The sequence below is a fragment of the Apteryx rowi genome, unplaced genomic scaffold, assembly GCF_003343035.1.
Source record: "Apteryx rowi isolate R43461 unplaced genomic scaffold, aptRow1 scaffold_29, whole genome shotgun sequence".
In the NCBI taxonomy this organism is placed as follows: Eukaryota; Metazoa; Chordata; class Aves; order Apterygiformes; family Apterygidae; genus Apteryx; species Apteryx rowi.
Genome location: NW_020449307.1, coordinates 1,645,191 through 1,670,677, shown reverse-complemented (window position 1 = coordinate 1,670,677; position 25,487 = coordinate 1,645,191). Strand labels below are relative to the sequence as shown.

The following is a 25,487-nucleotide window of genomic DNA, read 5'->3' as shown; positions in this document are numbered from 1 at the left end:
AGGGGATTTAGTTGCCTGCAGACTTACAAACCGAGTAAATCTTAGCTTATACTTCAGAATACAATTGTTTAATCTTGAAGAAGAAAGCTTAAGGAAAGAAGTTAATTCAGTTGTGCTTGTGACATAAGCAGCCTCTTCCTAGTAAGCCAAGGCTGCACTCAATATTCTCTTTACAGATCTCTGGGAATTCTACCTCCCATATTTATATTCCTGTATATCACTGATGGGATGCTTGTTACTTCTGTGTAAGTATTCTGATTCTTTCAAAAGATGAATGTTTGTTGTTGTTGTTTTTAAGAGTAAAGGAAACTTTTCATGTTGAAAGAGTGTTTTTTTAAAGGTGGAAAACAGTATTTTTATTTTTCATTCTTGAGTTTAAATTTCAAGTGAAACACATTGTGTTAAATTTGGGTTCTGAAGTTTGTAAAACAAATGCTACCTTACACTGAGTTATTCTAGAACACTTAATTTGTCCTTCTATATTCAGTCAACTATCCTTATTTCTATTTTAATTGAAAATGTTCCTGTATAGGCAGAAGTTAGAACACAGTACAGTGAGGTTTCATAATCACAAAACTGGTATCTGGCCAGTCTGGATGTCAGTTATGTGACTGTATGCAAAACAAATGTGGTAAATGAATAATCTTATACCAACTGGTCCTAGCCAGAGTTCACTCATACCTGTTTGGGGGAATAGGAAAGACAAACGGCTCCAAATCCCAATTACAGTTTCAGTTGCCCCCTTTGAATCATTTCTATGGAATTGCTGAGAGGGAGACAAAGTCTCACTTTCTGGGTTATCATGGTATCTCCTGTTCTTCAGTTTTTATAAATAAGTTTACAGCTAAAACTTACTGGGCTGTCACTATGGAGAAAGGGTGGGAAATTATAGTTTATAAGATATTTACAGAAAACTAGGCAGATAAATCTTACAGGTATTGCTCACAGAGACCTCAGTGAGTTTTGTTAGGTTCTCTGAACGTGGAGATTCCAGCAATCCCCTTTAATGGAGGGAGGGGAAAGAAGTGAGAAACGCGGTTCTGAATGTCCCAGCCTGTTCAAGATCGATTCACAAGAGTTGCCGAAACAGTTTTTGATGGAGAAGTTGGCTTACAACCTTCCTACATTTGTCCTGCAGTTTGTTTCAGCGGAACTGAAAACATAGCACGTGTTCCAGGGCACCAAACCAGATCACCAAAATAGTTGGGATTAAATAGCAATTTTTGGAGAAGTTATTTTTAACTTAATTTCAGTGCTTTGGTTGTATGAGGCCCTCCAAGCTTTTGTATCTGTATAGTTGAAAGGGCAGCATACAGCAGTGGGGAGGTGGTAGAGGCTGCGTTTAGAGGTTCATTAGATCTTAAAGTTGCTTAATTGCTGAAGCAAAGTATCAATAATTAAGTGATGAGGCTTTTTCCAGTGATTTGGAATATCACTTCCTTTCCCTATTCTTCTCTGCTCGCAGGCTCCCTCTGTAGTCAAGGGAGACTAGCTGAAGTTAGCCTTTGTGAATACTCTTCAATCTTGTATTTATCCCATAATATGCAATAGTCATAGTGAAATACTAGTTAATAAAAACAAATGTGATCATCACCTTAATCTGTGTGCTTTTCCTTTTTTTGACAAGACTGTCTCATGATAATGGAAACCATAAATTTTTGTTCTCATTTCTGCTGTTACAAATCCCTTCCCTATCCTACAGCCTTCAATACTTGAAGGCTGTTCTTCCTAAACTGTTGATACTGGAGAATTATTAGTAAAAATCATGGTTTGTGAGCCTTTCTCCCAATATGTGCTATGCCTGGAAACTCTCATTTAATGCATGCTACTATCAAAAAAGGCCAGTTTTTATTTCATTAAGAAAAGTAAGTAGCTTAAAAACTGATAGCTAAGTTTATCAATTGAAGTTGCTGTATAACTTCTATAGCGAAGCAGCTTCACGATCTTAACACTGTTGCTGCATCTGTATTGATAGATTAAATACATGGGAGGTGATCGCTGGCACTGATCATCCGCATCCCTGTCCTGCCATTCCCAGGAGGAGGAGATGGTGTGCATGTTGCCCTAGTGCTAATGGTGCCTGGGCTGGGTGAGCTGCAGAGCTGCACCTGGGAATTGTTTGGGAAGGAGCTGACTGGCCTGGGGCAAAATCGTGCCAGGGATAGTTCTAGCAATTTACTGGTGTAGACAACCAAGTCTTAATGCCCAGGAATGTTTCCTGGCACTGCTGAATCCACTAGTGTAGACATAGCCTCTGGTGCCACATGCTTGGAATAAATAATTACCTGGGCAAGTTCAGATATCTGATTGTATGCTGTTCCCTGATGACAAAAAAATTCAGTTATGCTCTCCGAGAAGTGCTCATCATCTTCAAAATGCATATGGTAGCAGTAAGTTTTTTTTAAAGTTTGGATTGGAGTTCGAATCCCTCAAAAAAAAAAAAAAAAAAGGAGTCTTGGACTTGCAAATTGTTCTTTTCCATGTCATCTTTCCTCTGCAGTATGCACACCAGTGGGGCTTTCACGGATGTTTGCAGTAATGGGCCAGTTGCTGGTGAAGCCAACAGTAAGTGTGGCATAATTTTGCCCTCGTGCGCTATCCATTAGGAAGTACAGTAGCATAATCCCATTAAGGGGTGTCTCTTGTTTTTTTTTTTTTTCTTTATCCTTTTCAGAATGTGTGTACTTCTACATAATTCTCTCTTCAGGTCATCTAAGTTTCTATAGGTAGTATTTATATACATGCTTAAATTTTTTTATAGAACAGAAGACTGTCTTTAGAGAAAAAAGTTTTTACTAGTATAGACTTTCTCTAGTTTACCAAGTTTTACCACTGTTACTAGTATTAACGCTTGTTTCCAGTATTGCCTACATCTGAGTCTTAAAAGTGCTTGAGTGGTTTGTTTTTGTTCCAAGTTCAGCAGCTAAGGAGATGAGACCAAACTAAAGCTAGAGGACAAGGAGAAGGGAACTCCTTATGTCCTTAGTGACATTAGCCTTGCTGTAGGTCCTTGATGCCTGTAAGAACTTCTTCAGTGTAGATACCATACCGTCCTTGTAGGGAACTCCATGCGAGGGCAGGGAAGGTCTGTACTGTGCACAAATGCTCTGGTGGCCTTGCTGTCATGTTTCCTAGCTTGTATTTATTGAAATCTGGGTGCATCTAGGTCTTATGTCCCTTTTCCTTATATTTTCAAGGTTGAACTGACTAATGAAAATATACGTAAATCTTTTGCTGTCTGTAAGCTTTAAAGTCAAAGCACTTGATTATACTAAGGCAGACAGACTTTATGGATTTTGCTCTTAACTTCCAGTAGCAATGTACATAACTTGAAATATTGGCTTGTATGAAAAATTGCTTTTGAATTTACTTTTGCAAAATCTGTGTTATTTTTGTTTAAATCAGATTGAATAAGGTTGATAGGTTATTAATCTCTTTTTCTAATGTAGAATGATTTGAACGTAGGTCAGATGTCCTGTCCCTTCCCCTGTTCCCTAAATGTCTTTAGATTGAGATTGAATGTACAATTTTAGCATAAAACAAAAACTTAAGTTTACAGTGAAGAAATAGTTCTGTAGTAGAACTGAATAATCTTCTTCGGAGTTCATTGTTGCATCAATGTTGTAAAGTAGTAGGATGTATATTCAAAATAAACATTATTGAAACAAAACAACCTTGACTAGTTTACTGCAGTCAGAGAAACAAGTGAATGTTTCTGCTGATATTCAGTCAATTCATGTTTCTGTTTCCAAATGCAGATCCTTGAAGACCTAGATGAGCAGATGTATATCATCACTTTAGAAGAAGAAGCAATTCAGAGGAGACTTAATGGTATGCGTGTTCTAGTATTGCTTCAAATACAGTATTTAGAGAACCTCTAGTTATGAGTATTGATCTCAACAGAAAATAGCCACTTTTCTCAGAATAGAGAAGTTCAAGATTTTAAGCTTATAATGATTGCTACATACTGATTGTTGCTTCTGTGGGACCATGAGGACAGAGTTCCTCACTATGTTGTTCAAGACTGGGATGGTTTTGTTATTAGCATGTTCATCAGCTCTAATGCATGAATATTCTGAGACTGAGAAAAAGTAAATTGAGTAGCTAAGCAGAGCCACCACCCTTACTGCAAAACRGTCTGGGTTGGTAAATGACTATATTTTAGCCTTGTCTGAAGAAAGAAAATATTAGCAAGAGGCTCAGCTTACTGCACTGAGATTTTTGTTTTTTATTTGGAGGGTTTTTTCTGTTTTAGTTCAGTTTTGTTTAACGAATTACTAGCTTAAATTCTAAATACACCAACAGTTCTTCACATTCTAGGAGCTATATGCAATTCTAGGAGCTTTGCAACCATTACAACGAATGATTACATAAATATTTTAGGTTTCATGTTTAGTTTTACAGTTTTGCACTTCTTGACATGTTTTTTGTTTTGAAGTATTTCAAGAGCCGTATGAAGTTTTAGTTTGTAAGATAAAGAATACTACAGCATTGCGGACACCATTTACAGCAAATGTATTGATTCTAACTCTTAATCTGGTGATCATGTTGTTCAAGTTCTCTTCTGAATTGCTTTTAAATGTGTGGATGGATGAGGCATCCACAACTTATACAATTGCTTCAGATTGGATAAAAAGGAATATTCATGTCATGACTTTTATTCATTGTTATGACTTCTCTGAAAGGCATGTGACTTTTTTTAACCTTAATTTTCTTCATTTCCTCCATTCCTCATGTACTCTCCATTCTTCTGTCATCTGTCTCAATCTTTTCTTCTCATAAATCTCAGTATGTATTTTCTTTCGAAATAGCTTGGTCAGGGAATTTGTTATAATCTTTAGGCTCAAACTTTGGCTTCAGATTTCCATGTTAATTTTGGCACTTCTGGTATGTCTGGATCAACGCTCTTTGAGGGGAATAATTGTGTTTGGTGACTTTAACAATAGAGTGTGGTGGTTATCTTTATTCCAGTGTTGAAAGTTTTGGGAAAAGTAATGACTTATTTTTGCTAAAATCAACCATGGTTTCAGGGCTTAAGTTCAATACTCAGACTTCTTTTTGTATTTTCTCTTCCCTTCTCACCTCCCTGCCGATTGCTAGGTTTTGCTAGATTTTCTTTTTTTGTTTGTTTTTGTGGAATGTTCCTAGTGTTGTGCAACTCCAGATGAGGAACTGGAGAAATTGAAATACTGGTGGTGATCAGCAGTAACTACTATTAATTCATTCACAAAGGGCAAATATTAGTTTTTGAAACATTTTTACTAAAACTTCTGAAGTTGTAAGCATCTTCATAGCATTCATCATTGTACTTTGATCCCAGACTGTCTGAGGCTGTTAATCTTCTGGTTATTTTATGAGGTCTGCTGTATTTCTTGGCTACTTGTGGCAGATTGCGTCCTGCAAATAACGTTCATCTTTGTTTTGGAAGCTGTGTTTTTATACGGACACGTGCACATATGTGCACACATGCACAAAGGTGCATACATTGAATGTCTTTGAAGCTGTGATGAGGTAATTACAATTGTTCTATGTGTTTGATATTAGCTAGCAACTGTAAAATATTTGTTACTGAATATTTTATATTGTCATGGTGATGAAGCTTACATACAGGAATAACCGCTGGGTCATTTTTCGGTAAAGCTTTTCAAGTATCTATTAGAAGTAGTGCAGCGCGGTATCCACCATTCAGGTGGAGAATATATTTATTTAGATGACTTTGTTTGCTGCTTTTCCTGTTTAGAAGTCTATGCAACAGTGTTTTTCTCTTACAATTCGGTAAGATTGTTAGTGAGGTGGACCTTGGCTGTAGGAGTCTGTGAGCTGGAGCTGGAGTTAGGCGATGTGCAGGCGGCTTCCTTAACCACCAGTCAAAAGATTTGATTATTTTCTGGTGAACAGTTTACAAGTCAACATGATGCGGAACTGTAGCCTGTCCATATTCCATAGAGCTCTTGCCGTCCTGCTCTTGAGAGGCAGAGGACATAGGGCTTAAAGGCCCTTCAACAGGAGAGGGAATTGAATTCTCTCACGTTTCACTTATTGAGGGAATGACATTGGCACCACCATCTAAAGGAATGCTTGAAAACCTATAGTTTGGTATACAGAGAAAATTAATGGGCTTTAGCTGAATATTAGATAAAAATCTAAATTTGAAAATAGCGTGTAGGTGGAGGGGAAAATGTTGTATGTGCAGGAAGATACTATTCTGCAAGGTTTTTATGAGTAATTGTTTAAGTAATTTTAAGTATGGTTCTCATTTATGTGGCAAGGATGGAAAGCTTCATCTTCTCTGCCAGAACTCTTTCTAATACAAATTATACCAGAAAAACAAATATCATTTTTGCTAGAACTATGGAGACTTTTAAGCACTTCATGCTTACAATGTTTACTGCATTTTGTTAAAATGTGTGGAGGTTAAGGTGTGGTGCTAATTACATTAATAAATGTAGTCCTCCAGTGTTAGAGACCATAATCTGTGATTTAACATGAAGACTGCGTAAGTGCAGTAGTTYTTGTTACCGTATCAGAGCTGATGTATTAGGCTAAAGACTTCCCATGCTGTGGCTGTTGCAACTGTTCCACAGTTTTAACAGTGGAAATACTACATGTGCGTAAGGGATTTAGTTTAAGTAAGCTTGCTGGACAGTTTAGCAATAAAGTGTTCTGAAATATATACTCCACTTATATGAATCACCAAAGAGTTTAATTTTTACTAAAACTAAAGAGGATGAGCACAGGCTCAATCTGGTGATTGCCAATACTGATTAATTCTTGGTGGAATAACTGCTGTCACACTCCTAGCACTGCTTTGGCCTGTCCTAGTGTTTTTTCAGACAACACCTGGACATAGCAGGGGGTAGCATGAATCATCGTTTCCACTGGCTAGGCTGGGTAAAGTCTCTGGTTTTGGAGGAGGAGGAGAATTTAGCTGTATGAGCTGTGCTCTTCTTTATTAGTATAGCTGTAACTGTCATGGCTGTGGTGCAGTTGACAGAGTTTTCTGTAAACCTCCTCATATTTGAAAATAAATCTAACTATGGAAAGCATATTTTCTTTGTGGAAACTATTTTTTTTCCTTCTCGGATATCTCCGATGCATAACTGAAAAGTGAGGAGGGAGGGAGAAGTTTGATCATGTTATCTACCCTAGTATTTTTATCTATTGAAGAGATACTGGGCTTTGGGAAAAACATTTGTTTCCAGTGTATTATATTTCAGTACCCACATCACTCCTACAGCAGAAGAATAAAGCTGGGACTTTTTTTATATTAAAAGAAAAAGTTGCCTTCAGCTATTAGTTTTCCTGAATCCAGAGAGACGGGTGGGGTAGGATCAAAAATACTTACTTGATCAAAGTTATTGGCTCTGAAGGTATCCTTACCTATGTAAGAAAGATGAAAGGTGTTGTTTTTATTGCACGCTAGTAACAGTGTAATTTTGAACTAATTGGTGTTGAACTGCCAATCACCTAGGGGGAATGCAAATAGATACTTTTACAATTTCCTTTGAGGTACTGAAATCTTATGTCGGGGCTGGAAGAAAAACAGAATAATACCGTTAAATTGACCTTAAATGAGCTGCTTTGTGGCTTTCTTGGAGAATCCCTTCTAACTTTTCATTGCTAGTCCAAACAAGTCTCGTCTACCAATTTGATTTATTGGCTAGACAGCGCTGACATTGAACTTTGTGCATGTTTGAAATACAGCTAATGTTGTAGAGCTTTAAGAATTGAGCTGCATCCTTTTCAAATACTCTTTTGACTGATCTAAAACTTTGCCTTCCTCTCTTGTAAAATATCCTTTTGAATAACAACCTGTTGTTTGCTACTAGTTTTAAGGAGGAACTACAACAGCACTTATATGACCCAATTTCTACTGAAGTATTTCTTTGGGACCTAATGTGATTACATTGACTTTGTTTTCCGGAAAGACTCCCATGGATATCGGTGTCTTGAGCTCTGAATTTTTATATTGAAGGGGGAAAAGCACATCTCTCATGAATAAGGCTTTTCCCCAGAGGTCTATATGTTAATTTGAAGAAGAAAAAAATATCAAATGCTAACTTTAATTATTCACATGATATTTTCAACTGCTTCCATTAAAGCTCATGACACTTTTCCCACTGTGCTCTTTGTAGCTAGCCTCCTTACTTAACTAATAGTAATTAGTCATTCTACAAAACAAATGTTTTAGACTTTTTAAATCAATGTGCAGGGAATACATCAGTACAAAAGCTTATTTTTATAATGATGAGACCTATTTAAAAAACTTTTCCAAAAAAAGCCCTCATTTTGCTTACTTAATAAAATGCACTGAGAAAGCAAATTGACTTTTATATTGTAGATACTTCAATTTGAGTGAATAAATGTTGCCACAAAGCTGCTTTTGTAGGTCTTACTGGTTCATCCCTATTTGAGATACTTACCTATTTGGTAACTCTTGTATATGTGCTATGTCACTGGTGTCAAAGATGCAAGTTCATGTGTAACAGAAGTGATGTGTTGTATGCAAAAAATGCCTATGAGAGGCATGCAATTAAACATTTCAAAAATAATTTTGAAGCATTTGGATGCCTGGTTGAAAATCTGACTGCATTGAAAAATCAGCACTGAAACAAAAAGAGCAAAAGCTTCAAAAATTTTTCCAAAAAATACTCTTCTTTATCTTGATGTTCAGGTAAGGCCTTACTGTGGTAGGTGCTGCAAGAATATGGAGGATGTGGGGGTTAGCTGGGATGAGAAGCTTATCCTCTCATCTTGGACTGATATTGCTAGATGGATCAACAGGCAACAGAGAATAAGGAAATAATGAAACTGGGCCATAAAGTAGTGTTAGTGTGCCAGCAACCTAAGTGCTGTTTAGTTTTTGTAGGCAAATGATTAAGGTATGAGATAAAAGCCTGAACAAAACTATTAGTCTCATGGAAATTTATTAGAGACCCTTTGGAAAAAAGCATCTGGGACACTACTGTTATGATTTAACCTGGAATCAAAGGTTATGCCAAGGGTATGGGAATGGCTGATAGGCAGAAGAGTGTCAAYGTAAATCAAGAAAGAAGATAATAGAGAGGACTTAGGGTTCATTAAGACCTTGAGCTGATGCTACCACAAAGGTTTTGGCAGAATGAGATTGGCCTGGAATAGACAGGGAATATATGAGCCCTCTTATTCTCAGGTGGCAGGATTCAGAAATAAAAGGGATATGAGTGGGATAAAGATGGGGGTGGAGCCCTCTTTCTGACCGATCTTAGAGTATTTGCAGTTTGTGAAGAGTAAAAGCTAAGAGGTAATGAGATCAAAACTGAAAAAGAGGATCTCTGGTCAGCTTTTCTAAAGCTGTAGCACTTGCTTGAACCCTGAGCAGTGTTTGAAGATAAACTGGAGTCTGGAAGAGAAACCACTGTATACTTGCTTTGGAAAAGATGGACAGTTGGAAGAGAATAGGAGGCTGAAGAGCAAAGGATGGAGAGGGAAAATGGGCTGGGTTTCCTAGGGTACATGGAGGGATTGGAGGAAGAGATCAGCTGAGCAACTTTTTTTTGTAAAGAGAGAAAGGCAGAAGACGAGCAGGGGGGAAAGGAGCTAAAATTACAGTTGTCCATTTTCAGCTGGTAGGGTTTGAGGAGTTAGTTACTAGTGACATGCACGCAAAGTAAATTATAAAAAGGAGCATAGAAGAATGTGGTGCAACGGGTGGTAGTGAGGAAGATCTGGTTGTGGTCGTCAGAGGCAGCTGAACAGCACAGACTGACCAAATCAGCCAAAATGGCTTATGGTCAAAAGAAGATATGAGCAGCTGGCATGTCAACAAGGAGGCCAACAGTATGGAAAYCAAGTTTGTTGAGAATAAGAGGCTGAGGAAAAGAAGGGAGAGGCAGAAGCTGAAGCTGGAGGTCCAGCCACTGGCTTATCTAGTTTAGAGGAAAATGTACCCTTTTTAAGTTGCTAAATATCTCTGGATGCCCTTTGAGGGCATTGTTCTTTGCATCTTAACGTATAAATTATATGGAGACAACAGAATGAGGCATTCAAGCCGTTCTGTGTCAAGCTGCCACACTGTAACTATTTTATGGACCTGTGCAACTCAGTTCAGTATCTGTTCTCCTCTAATGTCCTGCAGCCGGTTAACAAAATCAGAAGGGATCCCAGTAGACCACACTGAAACCTCTGATGTGAAGAATTCTTTTGGTTAGACAGAATTAGATGGTTCTTGATTAAGCCTCTGTTTTGTGAAAGATATTAAAGTGTCTCAAAGAACCAGTTGCAATTTTGAGGCAGAAGTATTAATGTGATGTCTTGTAAATCTGAGTTTCCACCCTATGTCTGTCTTATGGTACTATAGTTAACTCCATCCAAAATAAAATTGTCTTGCCTTTTGAAAGGTATATCTTCCACAGTGGAATATCAGACAGCAGAGTTGGAACGGGAGCTTGAAAAAGTGAAAAGCAAGAAAACAAATCTAGGTAATACAACTTCTTTTTATGCTGTTTCATGTGGATTGCAGTTTAATAAGCAACTTTAAGATATGTCACTTATAACTGTCAACTGACTGATACCAATTTTGATTGTAACCAAAGTTGTGCATTTGCCATCCTTTCAAACTTCTGTAGTTTCCACAAATGCATCACATGGAATCACTGCACTCCTCTAGCAAACAAACTTAAAAATAAAGTCTGATTTGAATATTACCTCTAACACAATTTTAGAGAAATTTTAGCGTTCTTGACTTCCTGATATGCAGCTTAGTACTACATTATTTCATAAAACAATATATGTTTATGATTATTTGGACTAATCTAAGGCACTACTTTCCTCTCAGTTTTTGAATTAGTTCTGGGAGAATCAGATTGTGCTTAAAAACAATAAAATAATTCTTAGCAGGTTTGTGTCTTTTAAAGCTGAAAAGCGATGCTTCTTGTAAAGGCAGTGACTAAATAAGAATCTCCTTACTTACTCAAAAGGTTCTAAGACTTTGCGGTGATCACTGTATTATGTGTGAGGGTAATACTGTGGTAAGAAAAAATTGTTGGACTTTTTTTAGAGATACTAGTGATGTCCAGTAAATTAGTCTTATAAGAGGATAGGTCACACTGAAATATGTGTACAAAGCTTCTATTTCTTAATTTATATCTCAATACTCATGATAATGTTATCTTATGGAAGCCTGGGCTGGAGTACAAAGTTACCTAAATGACTTGATTAATCATGTAAATAGCATATTTTAAAATTCAGTATATTTTAAACTTTGCGAAACTGCAGTATGCAGGAAAAAATGTCATGATGAAACATGCTTGTAACAAGAAAACAATCTCTGCTTTTAGATGTCTCCACGGCCTTTCTTTAAAACGGCTTTGTATTTTTGGCATTGCTTTGTATACCTCTTCAGGGTGGATATTATTATGAGCTGGTTGGTGTCAGTTCAAGCTAAGATTACTTTGTTACCTACAGTTAAAATAAGAGTTTATAGATATCTAAATAATTTTTGTTTTAATCTATGGTATGAAGCTTGTATGGTTTTTTTTCCTCTTCTGAACAGAGCGGCGGAAAAAAGCTTCTGCTTGGGAAAGGAATTTAGTCTATCCGGCTGTTATGATAYTGCTACTGATTGAGACAGTAAGAATTTTTGCTCCTTTTTTTCAACAAAGAGCATGTAGAATTCTTCAGTCGTTTGGGGGATAGTTTTAAAACTTGGAGTAATGTGTATTTAAGCAAAAAACTTGTTATTCTTTTCTTGACCTTCTTCAAAAAAGCTTAATGCTRTGAAATCTGGTGAGGATAAATATATACATTGTTTAAATGTGGAAAATGTTTAAATAGTGAAACTAATTTTACTTTTTTGTAGTCCATCTCAGTCCTCTTAGTTGCTCTCAACATTCTTTACCTGTTGGTTGACGAGACTGCAATGCCAAAGGGATCAGGGGTAAATTAAACTTTTCCTTTATGATTTTGACAATTTTAGTAAAACTTTAATGTTTACAAAAGTGCAAGGTAGAACTGCTTTAATATTGAACTAATGAGCCTCAACCTTGACTGGGTTCTGGGTTTGTGCTGCACAGGTGGAAGCGGTTGTTGCATGATTTGTTATAGTGAGTTCATAATAAAACCAGCTCCATGTCTTTATGAAGATAAGATGATTCAGTAAAGTAAATCAGGACAGTAATAGTGATCTGGAGTTTGCATTTCACTAACGCCTTCTCCTGTTAAATTGAACATTTCTAGGTTGCATATGAAAATATATTAAAAACCAATATAAAAGGCCTGGGTAATATTTGTGTTCCTTTTTCAAAATATGAATTTTTTGCCTCTTATGATAAAAATACTTCAAGAAAATAAAGAGGAACATGGTAATCATGAAGGATTTTTATTAACTTGTTAATACYTTCCCCTGCACATGGCTGCGTATGTACTTTCAGAGGCATAAAAGGTTAGTGGTAACGGCTGCTCTGCCTGTGGTATTGCAAACACCCAAAAGAGTATGTTTTGAGATCTCCTAATTTGGTTCCCAAAGTAATGGGGCATGCATAAAGTGAGCATAGCTGGTAGCTGCAGTGTGCATAAAATGTGAATTGTAATACTGGAAAGCTAGAAATCGCTCATCTGTCTTAATATTACATTTCACTTGAGATTGAAAGCTAGCTGATGCATTTGCATAGAATGTGAGACCTGCAGGTTAGGACATCATAATGAAATAAGTAACTGAGAAAATGCTTCATTTTGTCCAAGATGTCAGGTTTTTTGGTACTGATACAAGTTAACTTTATGAATAGCTATGTGTGTATCATGAAACTATCCAAAGTATTTTTCTCCTTGCAGGGGCCTGGAATAGGAAACGCCTCCCTGTCCACTTTTGGTTTTGTGGGAGCAGCACTTGAAATCATTTTGATTTTGTATCCTTTCTTTAGGAATTCTGTCTGTTAACAAGTATTCTGTCTAGTTTTCTGGGACACTGGTAATTTACTAAGACACTAGCCTGGGAAGAAGAAAGAGATAGGTCAGTCCTTCTGAAGCACTCGAAGTGTTTGTGTTTTTTCTGTGGTTCTTAAGACTTTCAGGAGACTGCTGAGAACTTGAGTGAAGCTTGCATTCCTCGGAGGTTCCTTTTTCCTTGATTCTCACAGCTATCTTATGGTATCTTCTGTCGTCGGCTTCTACAGTCTTCGTTTTTTTGAAAATTTCACTCCCAGGAAGGATGACACAACTATGACAAAGGTAAGGTAAAGTCTGCGATGGCGATAGCCCCCTCCCCTCTCTTTGCCACCCAAGACAAACTGACTCTTTTAGCTAGTAATTGCCCTGAATGGCTCATTTGCAGTGATCAGTATTTGTTTGTAAGCTGCGTAAACACAAACTGGAAGATTTTCAAAATGCTGAATGAGTGGGAAAAAGGATGTGCTCTGTTTAGTTTGGATGGCATCCATTCACTTGTAAAAAGCCTGGAATAGCAGAGCTTGTTAACTAGCTATAGAAAAGCTAGTGAAAGAACTTTTTTCAAAGGAAACGTACTGCTAATGAGTAACTTTGATTGTGCTAACTGTACTTCAGGGAGCTTGTTTGAAATCTGAAGAACTTGGTTGCTACAAGTAATACAGAAAAAGTAATTCAAATTTGAATAATTAAAGTAAGACTGAGGAGGTCTATTCAGCAGCATTTTGCAGTCTGAGGCTAATTTGACTTTCTACAATTTAACACTGGCTTCAGAATAACAAATACTGTTACCTAATGCTGAGGAACATGCACAAGTTTTTGGCAAAATATTCCCACAGCTGACAAGGGGAGGTGATCAGTAAGCAAGGAACAGATGTTAAATTTAATTATTTATTCAATGTGTTTCACTGTAAAAACAGATAAAACCACTTCATATTTTTTACTATGAATTATTGGAAGTGAGAAAGTAGGCAAAGATGTAGAATCGCCCTAGTAGATAAGGAGGAGGGAGTTGAAATGTTCTTAGTTTTTCATTGTTTGTGTACAGAATACCAGGAATAATGTAGAAATAAATACTGAATGCACAAATATCTTCTGACTCATAAGAAGTCTTCTGTATTTTAATTGTGAATTCCAGTAGAATTAGAGCTGAAGATGGTGATTCCCTGTGATAGAAAGAAGCTTCAATTACTCTTTATAAGAGCTTCACAAAAACTAGAGTAAAATCTAAACAGCTGTGAATTTTTTCATACCATTTAAAGTAGTCAACAGGCATTCAGTTGCAAGGAAGCTCTTTGTAATTTTTTTAAATAATGCTAATCCTGCAAGTAGTTACATATAAAGCTTAAGCTGATGTGTAAGTCATCTGTTCCAAGTTCAAGGAATGATTCTTATATAAAAAGTTTGCAGGAATTAGGTAAACAGTTGACACTTTGCAGTATGCTAGTTTTGAATTATTTTAAATCTAAGCGTACATAAAAACTTCAACTTAAAAACAAATGATTTCATGTTTACGCTCTCTCTCTCCTCTTTGGCAATCTTCAGCTGTGTAACACCATATGGAGAAGTGTGGCAGAGTAAGCAAGATTAACAGTATGTAGTTGTCAATTCCTTGAAGTTCAGTCTAAAGTAGCAACTTTCAGGAATAGTTCTTACCAGGACCACTGCTTTTTGGGGACAGTCCTAATTATAGTTGAAATGTTGTTTGTCATTTTTAAACAGATCATTGGAAACTGTGTGTCAATCCTGGTGCTGAGCTCTGCTCTGCCAGTCATGTCAAGAACGCTGGGTAAGTTGGATAGAAGAACAGAATATTAAAATAAGGGGCGCTTATTTGTTGAATTAAAACAAAAGCCACAGCTGCAGGTTTGTTTGTTTGTTGTTATGCTATTTATTTTGCCATTGATTTTAGCGAAAATCACACGCATGTGTGGCCTTCTTTTCCACATCAGCATGGGCTGTGTATGAACACCACAGAACATGCATTTAATAAAAGATGCTAAGCATTTTCTYGAATATATTCTTTTAAAAAAGCAGGTCAGATTATTAACTCCTTAAAACAGGAGATGGTGAGAAGAACCGATGCAGAGACTGCTAGTTCAGAGCAGTGAAAAGTAGTTTCATGTTTACTGTCTCATTACAGTTCTAAGTTTTTCATAAAAACTATATTTTGGGGATTTCAGGAATTAAACTTGAGATAATATTGAGTGCAAATGTCTTTTTACAAAGTTAAGCGCTCTTCATATCTTAATTTTGCAAAAGAAATATCAAAAACCAGCCTATTTTCATTTTCCTTAAAATAATCTGTTTTCATTTTTTTGTTCCATCAGTTTTCAAATATTCAGAATCCAGCATAATAGAACTGGAGAAATTTTGATTTTATTGATAAGAACTGATAGAAGTGCCTGGAGTGAAAAACTGTTTTAGGCGATTGGAAAATCAATGTGTTTAGTGCCTTAGTTTTATTTAATTGGTTAATCTTCAGCTTGAATTCTTGAAGTTAACCTATAAGGCTGTTATGAATTACATAAAGGTATATGTTTAAGTAGTGCAGAGCACTTGCAGCTAATGTGCATTTCACTGGGAATATGGCAAACAAAACAGAAATGTCCATCTTGGGCGGTATGAGTCTTAAATTCAATTTAGGAATTTAAGCTCAGGTCTACAGACCTGTAATGTGTACCCGGTAGTTTTGTAGCTGGTTCTCTTTTCAACTAGAGTACTGTCAAATCAAGAGTACTTAGCATTTTGCAATAAACTGCACTGTGTTTTCATGCTATGTGTGTCAACACATGAAGAGTCTTACTAAATCCAGTCGATAAACAAAAACAAACCTGACAGGGTAAACAGTGACTTTGTAATATGATGCATTTTGGAGGCTCGAATTCTGAGATGTATACAGATACATACATGTGTGCTCACTCTTTAAAAATCTGTTGTGAAACTTCACCAAAATTCAAAGAATAATTCTAGTATTTAATGTAATCTAGTTGTAAAATATAGATAGTATGGTAAAGATCTAAGAAATGTTCTTTCACTTAGAACAACATGTCATGTTGAAAAATAAGTGTTTTAGAATAGAGTTTTAACATGAGTATTGTGTCCACTAACTTATGGCATGTCATTTGTTTAAAAAAGTCATTGTTAATGATCTATGAGATTAACAGTTGATAATAAACAGATTCTGTGGAAGAAAGTCACATAGGAAACAGATTAATGGTAAAACTCACTTAAAAAAAAAAAAAAAGCCAACAAATGAAATTCCTGAATAGTTTGCCATAGAGATAAATAAAAGAAGAAAAAAGGTGGAACAATTAACACACAGCTAACAAATGCAGACACAGCTGTCCAAACAGGATTAATAGTGTATTAGAGTACAGTGAGTCATGTGGTGCTTTCAAAAATATTGTGTGTTGCATTACATGCTGCCGCCCTGTGGCACTGAATAGATGAAAAGAAATAAATATGTTAAGCAGATTCATAGTCTCTTCACATTATTAAAAAAGCAAGTTTCTAGGCGATACAAAAAAAGCTGGACTTTATCATTATGGGAGAGGAAAATTAGCAAAAGTTATCCAATACATGTAATGACCTCTTTCAAGTTTTAAAGATGGAAATATGACAATTCGTACATGTACTTGTAGCACTCATTAAATACATAGGTGGTGGATGTCTCTTATCTGTCACTTTTGAGAACTCCAGGATAGTTTTTACTAAAATAAATTAACTCAAATTTTTCAGTACATTTCAGCCTTTGAGTAGTCCTACTTTGACAGATGTTTTGCCGTCAGCACTGTATTGCTAACCACTGTCAAACAAATTGGGAATAGAGTACCTAATAGCCAGAAATACAGAAGGAAAGAATTGCAAACAAAATTGAGTTTTCTGATATAAGAGTTTTCCAACATTTTTCGTCTTGATTTATTATGTCTTATGGTTAAGAAAATATGATCTGAAACTTACTTGTATGTAAAATCTGAAAACATAGTATTTTTTTTAACGTGTACAATTGTTTAATATATTTGGTAAATTGTCACCAACTTTCTTGGATAAGTATTTGTGTCCGCTAGAGATGTAACTTTCTCTTCTGGTACTATGTAGTCTTTCAAATGCAGTCTTGGGAAACTTTTTCTCTAAGAGGCGTATAGATCCTTCTTCTGTAGGAAAGTTGGTAGAAACGTATTAACCCTTTTCTCCCCAAGACCTACAAAATGATACTATGTGTCAGATTCTTTTTTTAGATGAGCAATGACTTTTTTATTCAGAAGAGGAAAATACATGTAATTCATGGATAATATTTTTCCTACCTGCTCTAACAGATGCATCAGATTTCATTTTTGTTTGTCCTTCTGACAGTGCCTGCTCCTTTGCTAGCTATTCTTCTGAAGCCCTTTGTGTCGAGAAGTATCTTGTCTTTTCCAAATGTCTTTAGCCAAAGTCCTACTCATTTTGTTCCTTTTCCTTCAATGTACAGACTTCCAGAGTTTTGAAACTTGACTTTCTCAATTTTCCCATAGCTCTGCAATCTGACTAAAACACTCCTTTGAAAATGTTCTTAAGGACACTGGTTTCAAGTGTGAAAATAACTGTTTATTATTCTTTGTGTATTTACCAGTCCTGATATTTCTCCCTTCCTCTACTTTGCTTTTTTGATCAACTTCAGTCCTTCTTTTTTTGTTGTTTTTTATCCTTTTAAACCGCTCGTTTGCTTCATTTTCTTCACTTTGGCATGTTTTTCTTAGATGCCAAAGTTGATCATCTTAATTTTTAATTTAAATGACTGATACTGAAGTCAAAGAAATGTGCATACCTTTTAATGTCATGATGGCTGGCTGAGGAGTCTTGGGTTCTGAGCCAGGGTCTCTCGACAGTGAGATTCATAAGTGCCTGGTTTACCCTTGAAAGGAATGTAATTCGCCCTTAGTTGTGTGTCTCTTCATTTACTGTCACCGAAGGCACCATTCTCAAAAACCTTGGAGATGACTCCAAACTCACTTCCAAGGACTTCAGTGTCTGAGTTATTTTCTGTCAAGAAGGTTGCCTAGAGTTTGCTGCTGTTTTGATTCTGAGGCCAGTTGAAACCTCTTTCCTTCCCACCATTAGTCTCAATTCTGAGTGTGTGTCACTGCGACATCTTCAGAGTCAAGTTTTTGGAATATAATGGCTCATCAATCCTAGACAACTGTTGTTTGGGTGTTATCTAAATGTTTTGCCCTTTATTTAGTTCTGGCTTTCTTTAAGCAGGTGTGGCAAAGCAACAACCTGCGGCTCTTCCTCCTCTGTGTCCTGGGAGGTACCCTCCAGCTTAAAAATGCTTCCACAGGTCTGGAAAGTCTTGCTCAGTTAGCTTTAGCAGTTGCCTAACTTCTGCTCAATACAAAGCCCAAGTGCTGGTGTTGCAAGATCTTTCAGCCAAACGCTTCCTTCTGTTCAAATAATCTGTGGTTATAGTGGTAGCTACTAAGAGGAAAAACTCCGGTGGGAAGGATGCCTTTAAACTTGGATTTCAAAAGCAGTGGCTCTGAAAAGCACTTACGAGTGCTTGGTGCTTAGTGTAAGATTTTGTCTTTCTCACGGAAAGGCTCTTTGTTACCTGTATTTTTTTATTATGAAAGCCCGCAATGCCTTCCATCATTTTCCAAAATAGGTGAGGATCTTGTAAAAACTGACACTTCACACAGTTTTCATACTGCTGTTGATTTTTCTAGTTATTTATTGAAGTTACGAAGGGGAAATTCTTATCTAGAATAAATAACTTTAACTTACATTATTCAGTGATTTTGCTAGGAAACTCAAACATTTTGATTGATAAGTTTGTCTTATAGTTTTATGGTAGACAACCAAGAGGCAAAAGCACTTGAACATTGTCTTGTGTACTCAACCAGGGGTCTTACTGTATGTTGTCTGAAAGAATTTTGCTTTCATATATAAAAAGTAAGAGAATGAAACTTGTCTGTTTTTTATAAAAATGCAATCAAGATTCTTAATGTGAACTGTAAATACAATTTTAACAGGAATTACCAGATTTGATCTTCTTGGAGACTTTGGAAGGTTTAACTGGCTGGGAAACTTCTATATTGTATTATCTTACAACTTGCTCTTTGCTATCGTGACAACGTTATGCCTGGTCAGAAAGTTCACCTCTGCTGTGCGAGAAGAACTCCTGAAGGCATTAGGTAATAATAACACTGAAAATATAGTTTGTGTTTTAACTTTTCCTTTCTCCAGCATAAAGTTACCCTTAGGTGCTACTGTTAAAGTTCTATACAACTCACAGAAAACGTCTTGTTTTTGTGCAAGTTTCTCTAAGTTGAGGTGAGAATGCATAACTGTGTGTTACTTGAAGTGAGCACTGAGATAGTGTTGACATGGTACATGCTCGCTGTTGCTCCCGTACGTGCAAAGCAAGTTTGACTATGCTTCAAAGGAGTGGTGGTCTTCAGTGACTTCTCTAAGGGGAACTTTGGGTTTTGTTGGTAATTGAAAGATGAACGGAACCAGTGCTAATCTCTATTCCTTTGTTTTTACACTGACTGAGACATCTGAGCCTTAAACTCTCCCATCTCTAGATCATATTGTGCTGTTCTCATAGCCTGCATTTAAAAATAATACTAACTTTTAGGGGTTTTTTTGTTTGTTTAAAACAATTTATTAATTCCCTAAAAATATCTTGGTGGAAATCTTAGCTGCCTTGTCATGATGTTTTTCTTAAGGTCTGCTTGTTCAGAAAATCCGAATCTTTGCAATCGGCTGAGTAAAACCTACAGTTGAATAACCAGAACTTTAGCCAGTCTAAAATGGTCAAATTGTGCATTCATGTTTCTTAACAATATTCACTATGGCCGTACAAGAAAGGTTTGACACATTTGATAAATACTTAAAAGGAGAAAACGTACATACTTGCTGTTACTAAATTTTGTCTCGACTGATCAGTGAAGCTTCCTAACTCCTTAGAATCCTAGAACCAAGCCTTGCTTAAATTGAAAGGGTTAGTAGTAAAGCTTAAGCAGTGTGTATTTATCACCTTGAATTCAGTTTGTAGTGTCTAAAAGATGCAGGCGTTAGGCTTCACTGGTTACTGCTTTCCAGAGTTGTGATCACAGTAAACAAAATCCAAGCACTCCTTAGCATACACCTCTACTGGTGGTGATTAAATGTTTTAAAATGTTTACAATTCTACTAGAAAGTCATTTTGTAAAATCAGACCTACTAAATAGGAAATGAAATACAAAATGCCTGATACGGTAGGGCTAAAACAAGCCATATTGTGATTTTTTTCTTTAATGTTTAATTTTTAAGTTTTGGGGGAAGAAATTAGCCAGGAGTATGTAAATCTGTCCATAGATTTTTTTTTTTTTTTTTTAATGCCAGAAATATTTTCGGAGAAGTTGCATAGTTGACCAAGATAGGATTATGCAAGTCAATTAACAGATGAATCAAGGTCATCTCATAAAATGACCTTAAATAAAAGCTGGGGAGTTGCGTCAAATAGATCATACCACATTACACTTCAATTTTTTTTGTCGTTGTTTTGACTGCTCAGATTCCTTTGTATATTGTAATGGCTGTTGCAGAGCTCTAGAGGAAATAAATTAACATCAGTCAGCATGGGCTTATAGCAACAGACCTGGTAGAGCTTTTAAGTTTCTGACTTAAAGCAAAAGATGGAAAGCATTTAACTTGATACTTCATGACATTTTACTTTATTATATTGTTTAATCAAACATACAGATTAAAAGCAGACTGACAAACTTCAAAACGTAGGCGGAGAAGGACAATGGCCTTTGAATGGTGTCATTCGAGTGGATTCTTTAGGGATTCTCTTTTGGGCTCTTGCTGTTAAATATTGTGTGACTTTGTGTAAATATTGTGAACAAAATGGAGAAGGAAAATAATTGATAAAAGGTTTGCATTTGACATGGAGTTATAAATCCTGAAGAGCTCAGGTCCCTCAGACTGGTTGGGTTTGCTAAGGATACTAAGCATAACAAACTCTCTCTCTATTATATTTATTTATTTTTAAACAGGCACATGTGCATTCAAAGAATGTGAACCACAATTTGTGTCCTGCTCTCTCCCCTGCACTGAGCGCTGTGGCTCTGAGGGCTAGAGTTGAAATATCTCGGCTAATTAGTGGAAGGCAAATTCCTACCGTAGGCCTGTGACCAAAAGAATTGGGACTTAGAAATAAGGTGATCTGGAGTAGAAGTAGATTTTGGTTTTAAGTAGTGTAGTCAAGTTGGAATTGCGGTGATGAAAGAAATTTAACTTGGTACATCATGGCACTTCATAAACAGTAAAAAAATTAATATAGTCAAAATCAAATGGATTAGAAGCTCTATCCATTTCTGATCCTTAATTTTAGAGCCTTGACAGGAGAGTTCAGAGAGAAACTGTGACAACCAAGGAGGAACTGGAACCATGCCTCTTATAAGGGATTTCATGAACAAAATATGGGTAACTTTACCATCCCCTCTCCTTCTCTTCTCCTTTCCCTCCCCACCACCACCCAAAAAGAAAGAGTAGTTTAGATACTTGCCTGGGAAAGGACAGGAGACTGTAATTAACACTTAGTAGAGAACTATGCAATAAGACAAACAAAAGGCTGGAAATGGAGCTAAATGAATCAGTTACGATGTATGTCTAAAAATATGATTAGTCATTTAATCAGTTTAGAGAGGTGGCGATTATCAGAAATGATCTTAAAATCAGAAGTGGATGCTTCTCAGAAAGGTGTTACTGTTTAAAAGAGTTATTTCAGGTTATTCTTTTGGCCTATGGTGTAGATTGACAGACTAAAGAACTGAGGAAGAATTGCAGTCCTCAACTCCTAAATCTGTGATTAAAGCAATGTGAAGTCAAGCTCCTGTCTCTTTCATGTTTTGTTAAAGCAGAAGTCCATTGTAATGGACTTTTCCCACTTAACACAACTGATGGAATTTCCTGGAAGTGTTTCATATCTAAGCTCGAATATCAATTCTGGTCTTCAGCAAATGTGGAGACCTTCACCGCAGAGCAGAATTTGGTTTGTACGCAGTATACTTTTGTTGAACAGCCATATGCACGAAACATAGAAGAATCTTAATTTTTTCTTATTGTGTAATATTTTGCAGGATTAGATAAACTTCATCTGTCAAACAATCCAAGAGACTCGGAGGCAAAGCCTTCTGCAAATGGGCATCAGAAAACACTGTGATGAACAATCATCTGCAATCAACAGAGCTGAAAACATCAACCTCGTGGCATTCCCATCAACTCATCAGCATTTCTGTATTGATTTTACTTGTTGATAGTGTGGGTCCAACCTTGTCTCATCTTTTGATGCTGTGGGCTTCTGAGGAAGTTAGCTAAATCAGATTCTCCTCTTTCCAGTTCACTTTTGGTCTGCTTGTAAATTTTCCAGTAAGTTAGTGCAGGAGGTGCCTTGAAGACTGGAAGCTGAAGAGAATAATGCATTCCTGTTTATTTTTTGACAATTTCATATCTTTAGGTATTAACTTGCTACTGTGTAAGTGCACAGTACCTCCTGTTGTAATACAGAAACAGCTATAAAGAATAACTTTGGGACTTGATTTAAAAAATACACTTGAAGTCCGATATGACCCTTACTGGAAAAATAAACTACCTAGAAGAGGTATCCTTGACAGGTGAACAGCTCCACTAAGAACATTTTGCAAAACAAAAATAACTAGCAGAGATCACAATTCCTTTCATGCAGGGTTCAGTAGGCTGTTTATAATCAAATACTACGCTGTCTTGGAAAGCCAGCGTTTTCAGCTTTCTGTTCTTAGCTCTAAATGTCAGGTTGCTTTACTGGTAGTCAGACAATGTCTTATCGAATAGAGTGAACCACAAAATGAAGATTAACTTCAGTGTTAAATCTGAGCCTAGTATGCTTTGTAAAAAGCTATGTAGACCCCTAGCCGCAGCTCTTACGGTTCTGTAAGCTCTTGTGCCATGGAGGTCGGTACCCTACCAAGTACAGCCCTGTAAAACTCTCAGTGAACTTCTGTGTATCAGCAGTACTTGGAATCAATGCAAGTAGCATAGGCCTAGGAGGCTGCAATTGCACAGTTTTTTACAATCTTCTTTAATTTGAAGTAAATTATTTCTCTGAATTTATACTATAGTTATCAGGATTTCTGTTCTGTTGCATAAGCCAGGATCTTTCACTAGTCTGTTTTTTAATGTATAGACATGAGCATGTATATAGGCCTGTACGTGTAGATATCTTAAATTACATTCTAAGCTTATAGAAATGATGTAGGTTGCTTGATAAGTAAAACTTGCGTGTTCAATCTTGCTAGTATAATTTTCTGCAATGTTACAATTTAGCTGCTCAGAGGCCTTAGATTCAGAATGGCATCGGTGGGTGGTAACGTCCTTTTCCTTAGCATTACTGCAGCTTTAGGAATCCTATAAGCAGTTTATATAAACAAAACACCACCACCAAAAACCCAAGGCATTGCTCAAAATCTATTTTCACTTTTGTCCTGTTCTGCTGCGAGTAATCTTCAAACAGGTTTGAATGCGGACGACCTCAGTACCTGCTTGTTACGTAGTGGGTCAGTCAATATTGCTGTTTCTCCTGTTTCTGTAAAACCAAAATACGTCTGTCTGAAGTTTGAGGTCTTACACTTAACCAAACTGTGACAACTAGTTCTCCAGTGTGGTTCTGAAATGAGATAAACCTTGTGTCAGAAACTTTTTGGCTGTTTTCCTGAGATGACTACACCGGGCTGTAGACCTTATTGCTGTGTGAATGTGATTTTTTTTTTTTGTGTGTGTGTGTGTGTGTGATTTTTTTTCTTCTTTTTTCCTGGAGTGTTTCAAAAAGTAAGCTTCAATATACATGAGAATTTCTCAGTTTTTTTGGGGCTGCCTTTTCTGACTTGAACTCCGACATAATGTAAATACTACTGTAGTTAATATGCTAGAGAGTTACCCCTTTTTTTGTGTCATTAGTATAAATTCAAGGCTAATTAAACTGACTATTGATGTGTTGTACTGAGTCTTGGAAGACTTAAAGTAAAATTGCTTGATTTCATTAAGATTTACAAACATCCCTTTTGTTTGAATCTAATGCTGAAATTTTGGACAGAAATCTTTTTTCTGAGTCAAAGTTCCCCAACCAAGAGCAGGGAGCTATAATTAAAAGGTGTTTTTTTTTTTTTTTTAATCTGTTTACATTTAAAACATCAGGAGACTTATTGGGGGTATCATTCAGGTATTCAGAGCTTGTAGCCTTATGTGCTAGCATTACAATTCAAAAATAACTGAAATGTATCCACTTGTCCATGCAAGTGATAGTATGACCAAAATTATCCTAGTGTCTTAATGGGGCTGGTGAATTGTGGTATATAATGAGGTTAGTTATCGTTATTAAAGTATTTCTATTATTAGCTTAAGACAGTTATTTCAAAACACTCTTTGAATAAATGAATTTAAGGAAGAAACCTAAAGAGTGTGAGCCAGCATAGGTCTCAGTCTCCACTCTTTTCCCAGCAGTCAAACTGATGTGACACTTTGGAGTGATATTTGCCCTGGCATCAGTAATCCAAAAACCCAGGAACAAATGGATTATAATGTATATGTGATTTCAAAAAATGAATGGGGTTATCTTAAATTGAGCAGAGACAGTTCCTGCTGACAAGCATGGAAGTGAAGTGAGATTTTAAAGCTTATTTATTTTTTTGGTGGAAAAAAAAGTTATGGCCTTGCCTGCTCCCACCCCTCCTACTGAATTCTGTAGTCAGAGAGATGTATGGATTAACATTACTTAAGTGAAGATTTTTGATTGAAATATGGAGGCTGGTTAAGATAGTGTGGTTTCTATGGTGGATTAGTCTGCAGAGAAATTCAGAACTACCCTGTGCAGTTACTGACAGTGTGTTTTAAATTCAACTRTTGTGACACTGTCCACGTTAAAATACTTGTTTGGCCTCAAAAATGACATTGCTTATGCAAAGCTTCTTACAAATGCAATGCTACTTTCAGATATACTGAGTGTAAGATACAGGTCACTATATATTTTTCACAGAAGCATATATTCACTTAAATACAAGCAACTGGTAATTCATTAATGGATATTAACAATACATTCCTAGTATTTTTGACTCATGTAGAGTCAGGTGGTCTATACCTTCAAGGTATATACAGCTGATCTTAGTGACATCAACATCTGCCTCGCTTCTTATGAGGCAAAAGCACATAAATGCTTCCATCTTAAACTAGATACCACACATCAGACCAAAAAAAGTAAGTTGTTTTAAGTTAGCCATTTCTTGGCTTTGTTCTGTGTTGGTAGCACAGTATTAAATACAGTGGCAGAATTGTAATATTGTGGGATTTTTAAGTGTAAAGCACACCTTCAATACTTAACGCTTTAAGCTTTAAAAAAAAAGTATGGGTTACTGTACAAGTAAGTTCTTGCATTCATAGAAAACTTTGTTTACTGTCTGTAATGTGATACTTATCTTTGGCCCTGTTTCTCCAGTATCTTTTACACTGACTGTTTTACAGTGTCGTAGAAATTAAAGGATTTGTCGAGATGTTTTCCTTGTTTG

General features: G+C 36.4%; 1 protein-coding gene across 6 annotated transcripts in view; it reads left to right on the top strand.

Annotated features, from left to right (window-relative positions):
* The window catches only part of LMBR1 (limb development membrane protein 1), a 78,306-nt gene that overhangs the window by 48,257 nt on the left and 4,562 nt on the right, over positions 1-25,487 (top strand). For 4 of the 6 annotated variants that reach the window (XM_026069293.1, XM_026069291.1, XM_026069294.1 and 1 more), the window contains 11 exons: positions 177-245; positions 2,501-2,565; positions 3,759-3,831; positions 10,380-10,460; positions 11,534-11,610; positions 11,840-11,917; positions 12,811-12,884; positions 13,116-13,206; positions 14,644-14,710; positions 18,936-19,097; positions 22,035-25,479. In XM_026069293.1, coding sequence (XP_025925078.1) covers positions 177-245; positions 2,501-2,565; positions 3,759-3,831; positions 10,380-10,460; positions 11,534-11,610; positions 11,840-11,917; positions 12,811-12,884; positions 13,116-13,206; positions 14,644-14,710; positions 18,936-19,097; positions 22,035-22,117 — 920 coding nt within the window. In that variant the 3' untranslated portion in view covers positions 22,118-25,479. Of the gene's footprint in view, positions 1-176; positions 246-2,500; positions 2,566-3,758; positions 3,832-10,379; positions 10,461-11,533; positions 11,611-11,839; positions 11,918-12,810; positions 12,885-13,115; positions 13,207-14,643; positions 14,711-18,935; positions 19,098-22,034; positions 25,480-25,487 lie in introns of those variants that run through there. The other 2 variants (XR_003254105.1, XM_026069292.1) reach the window with 2 other exon arrangements.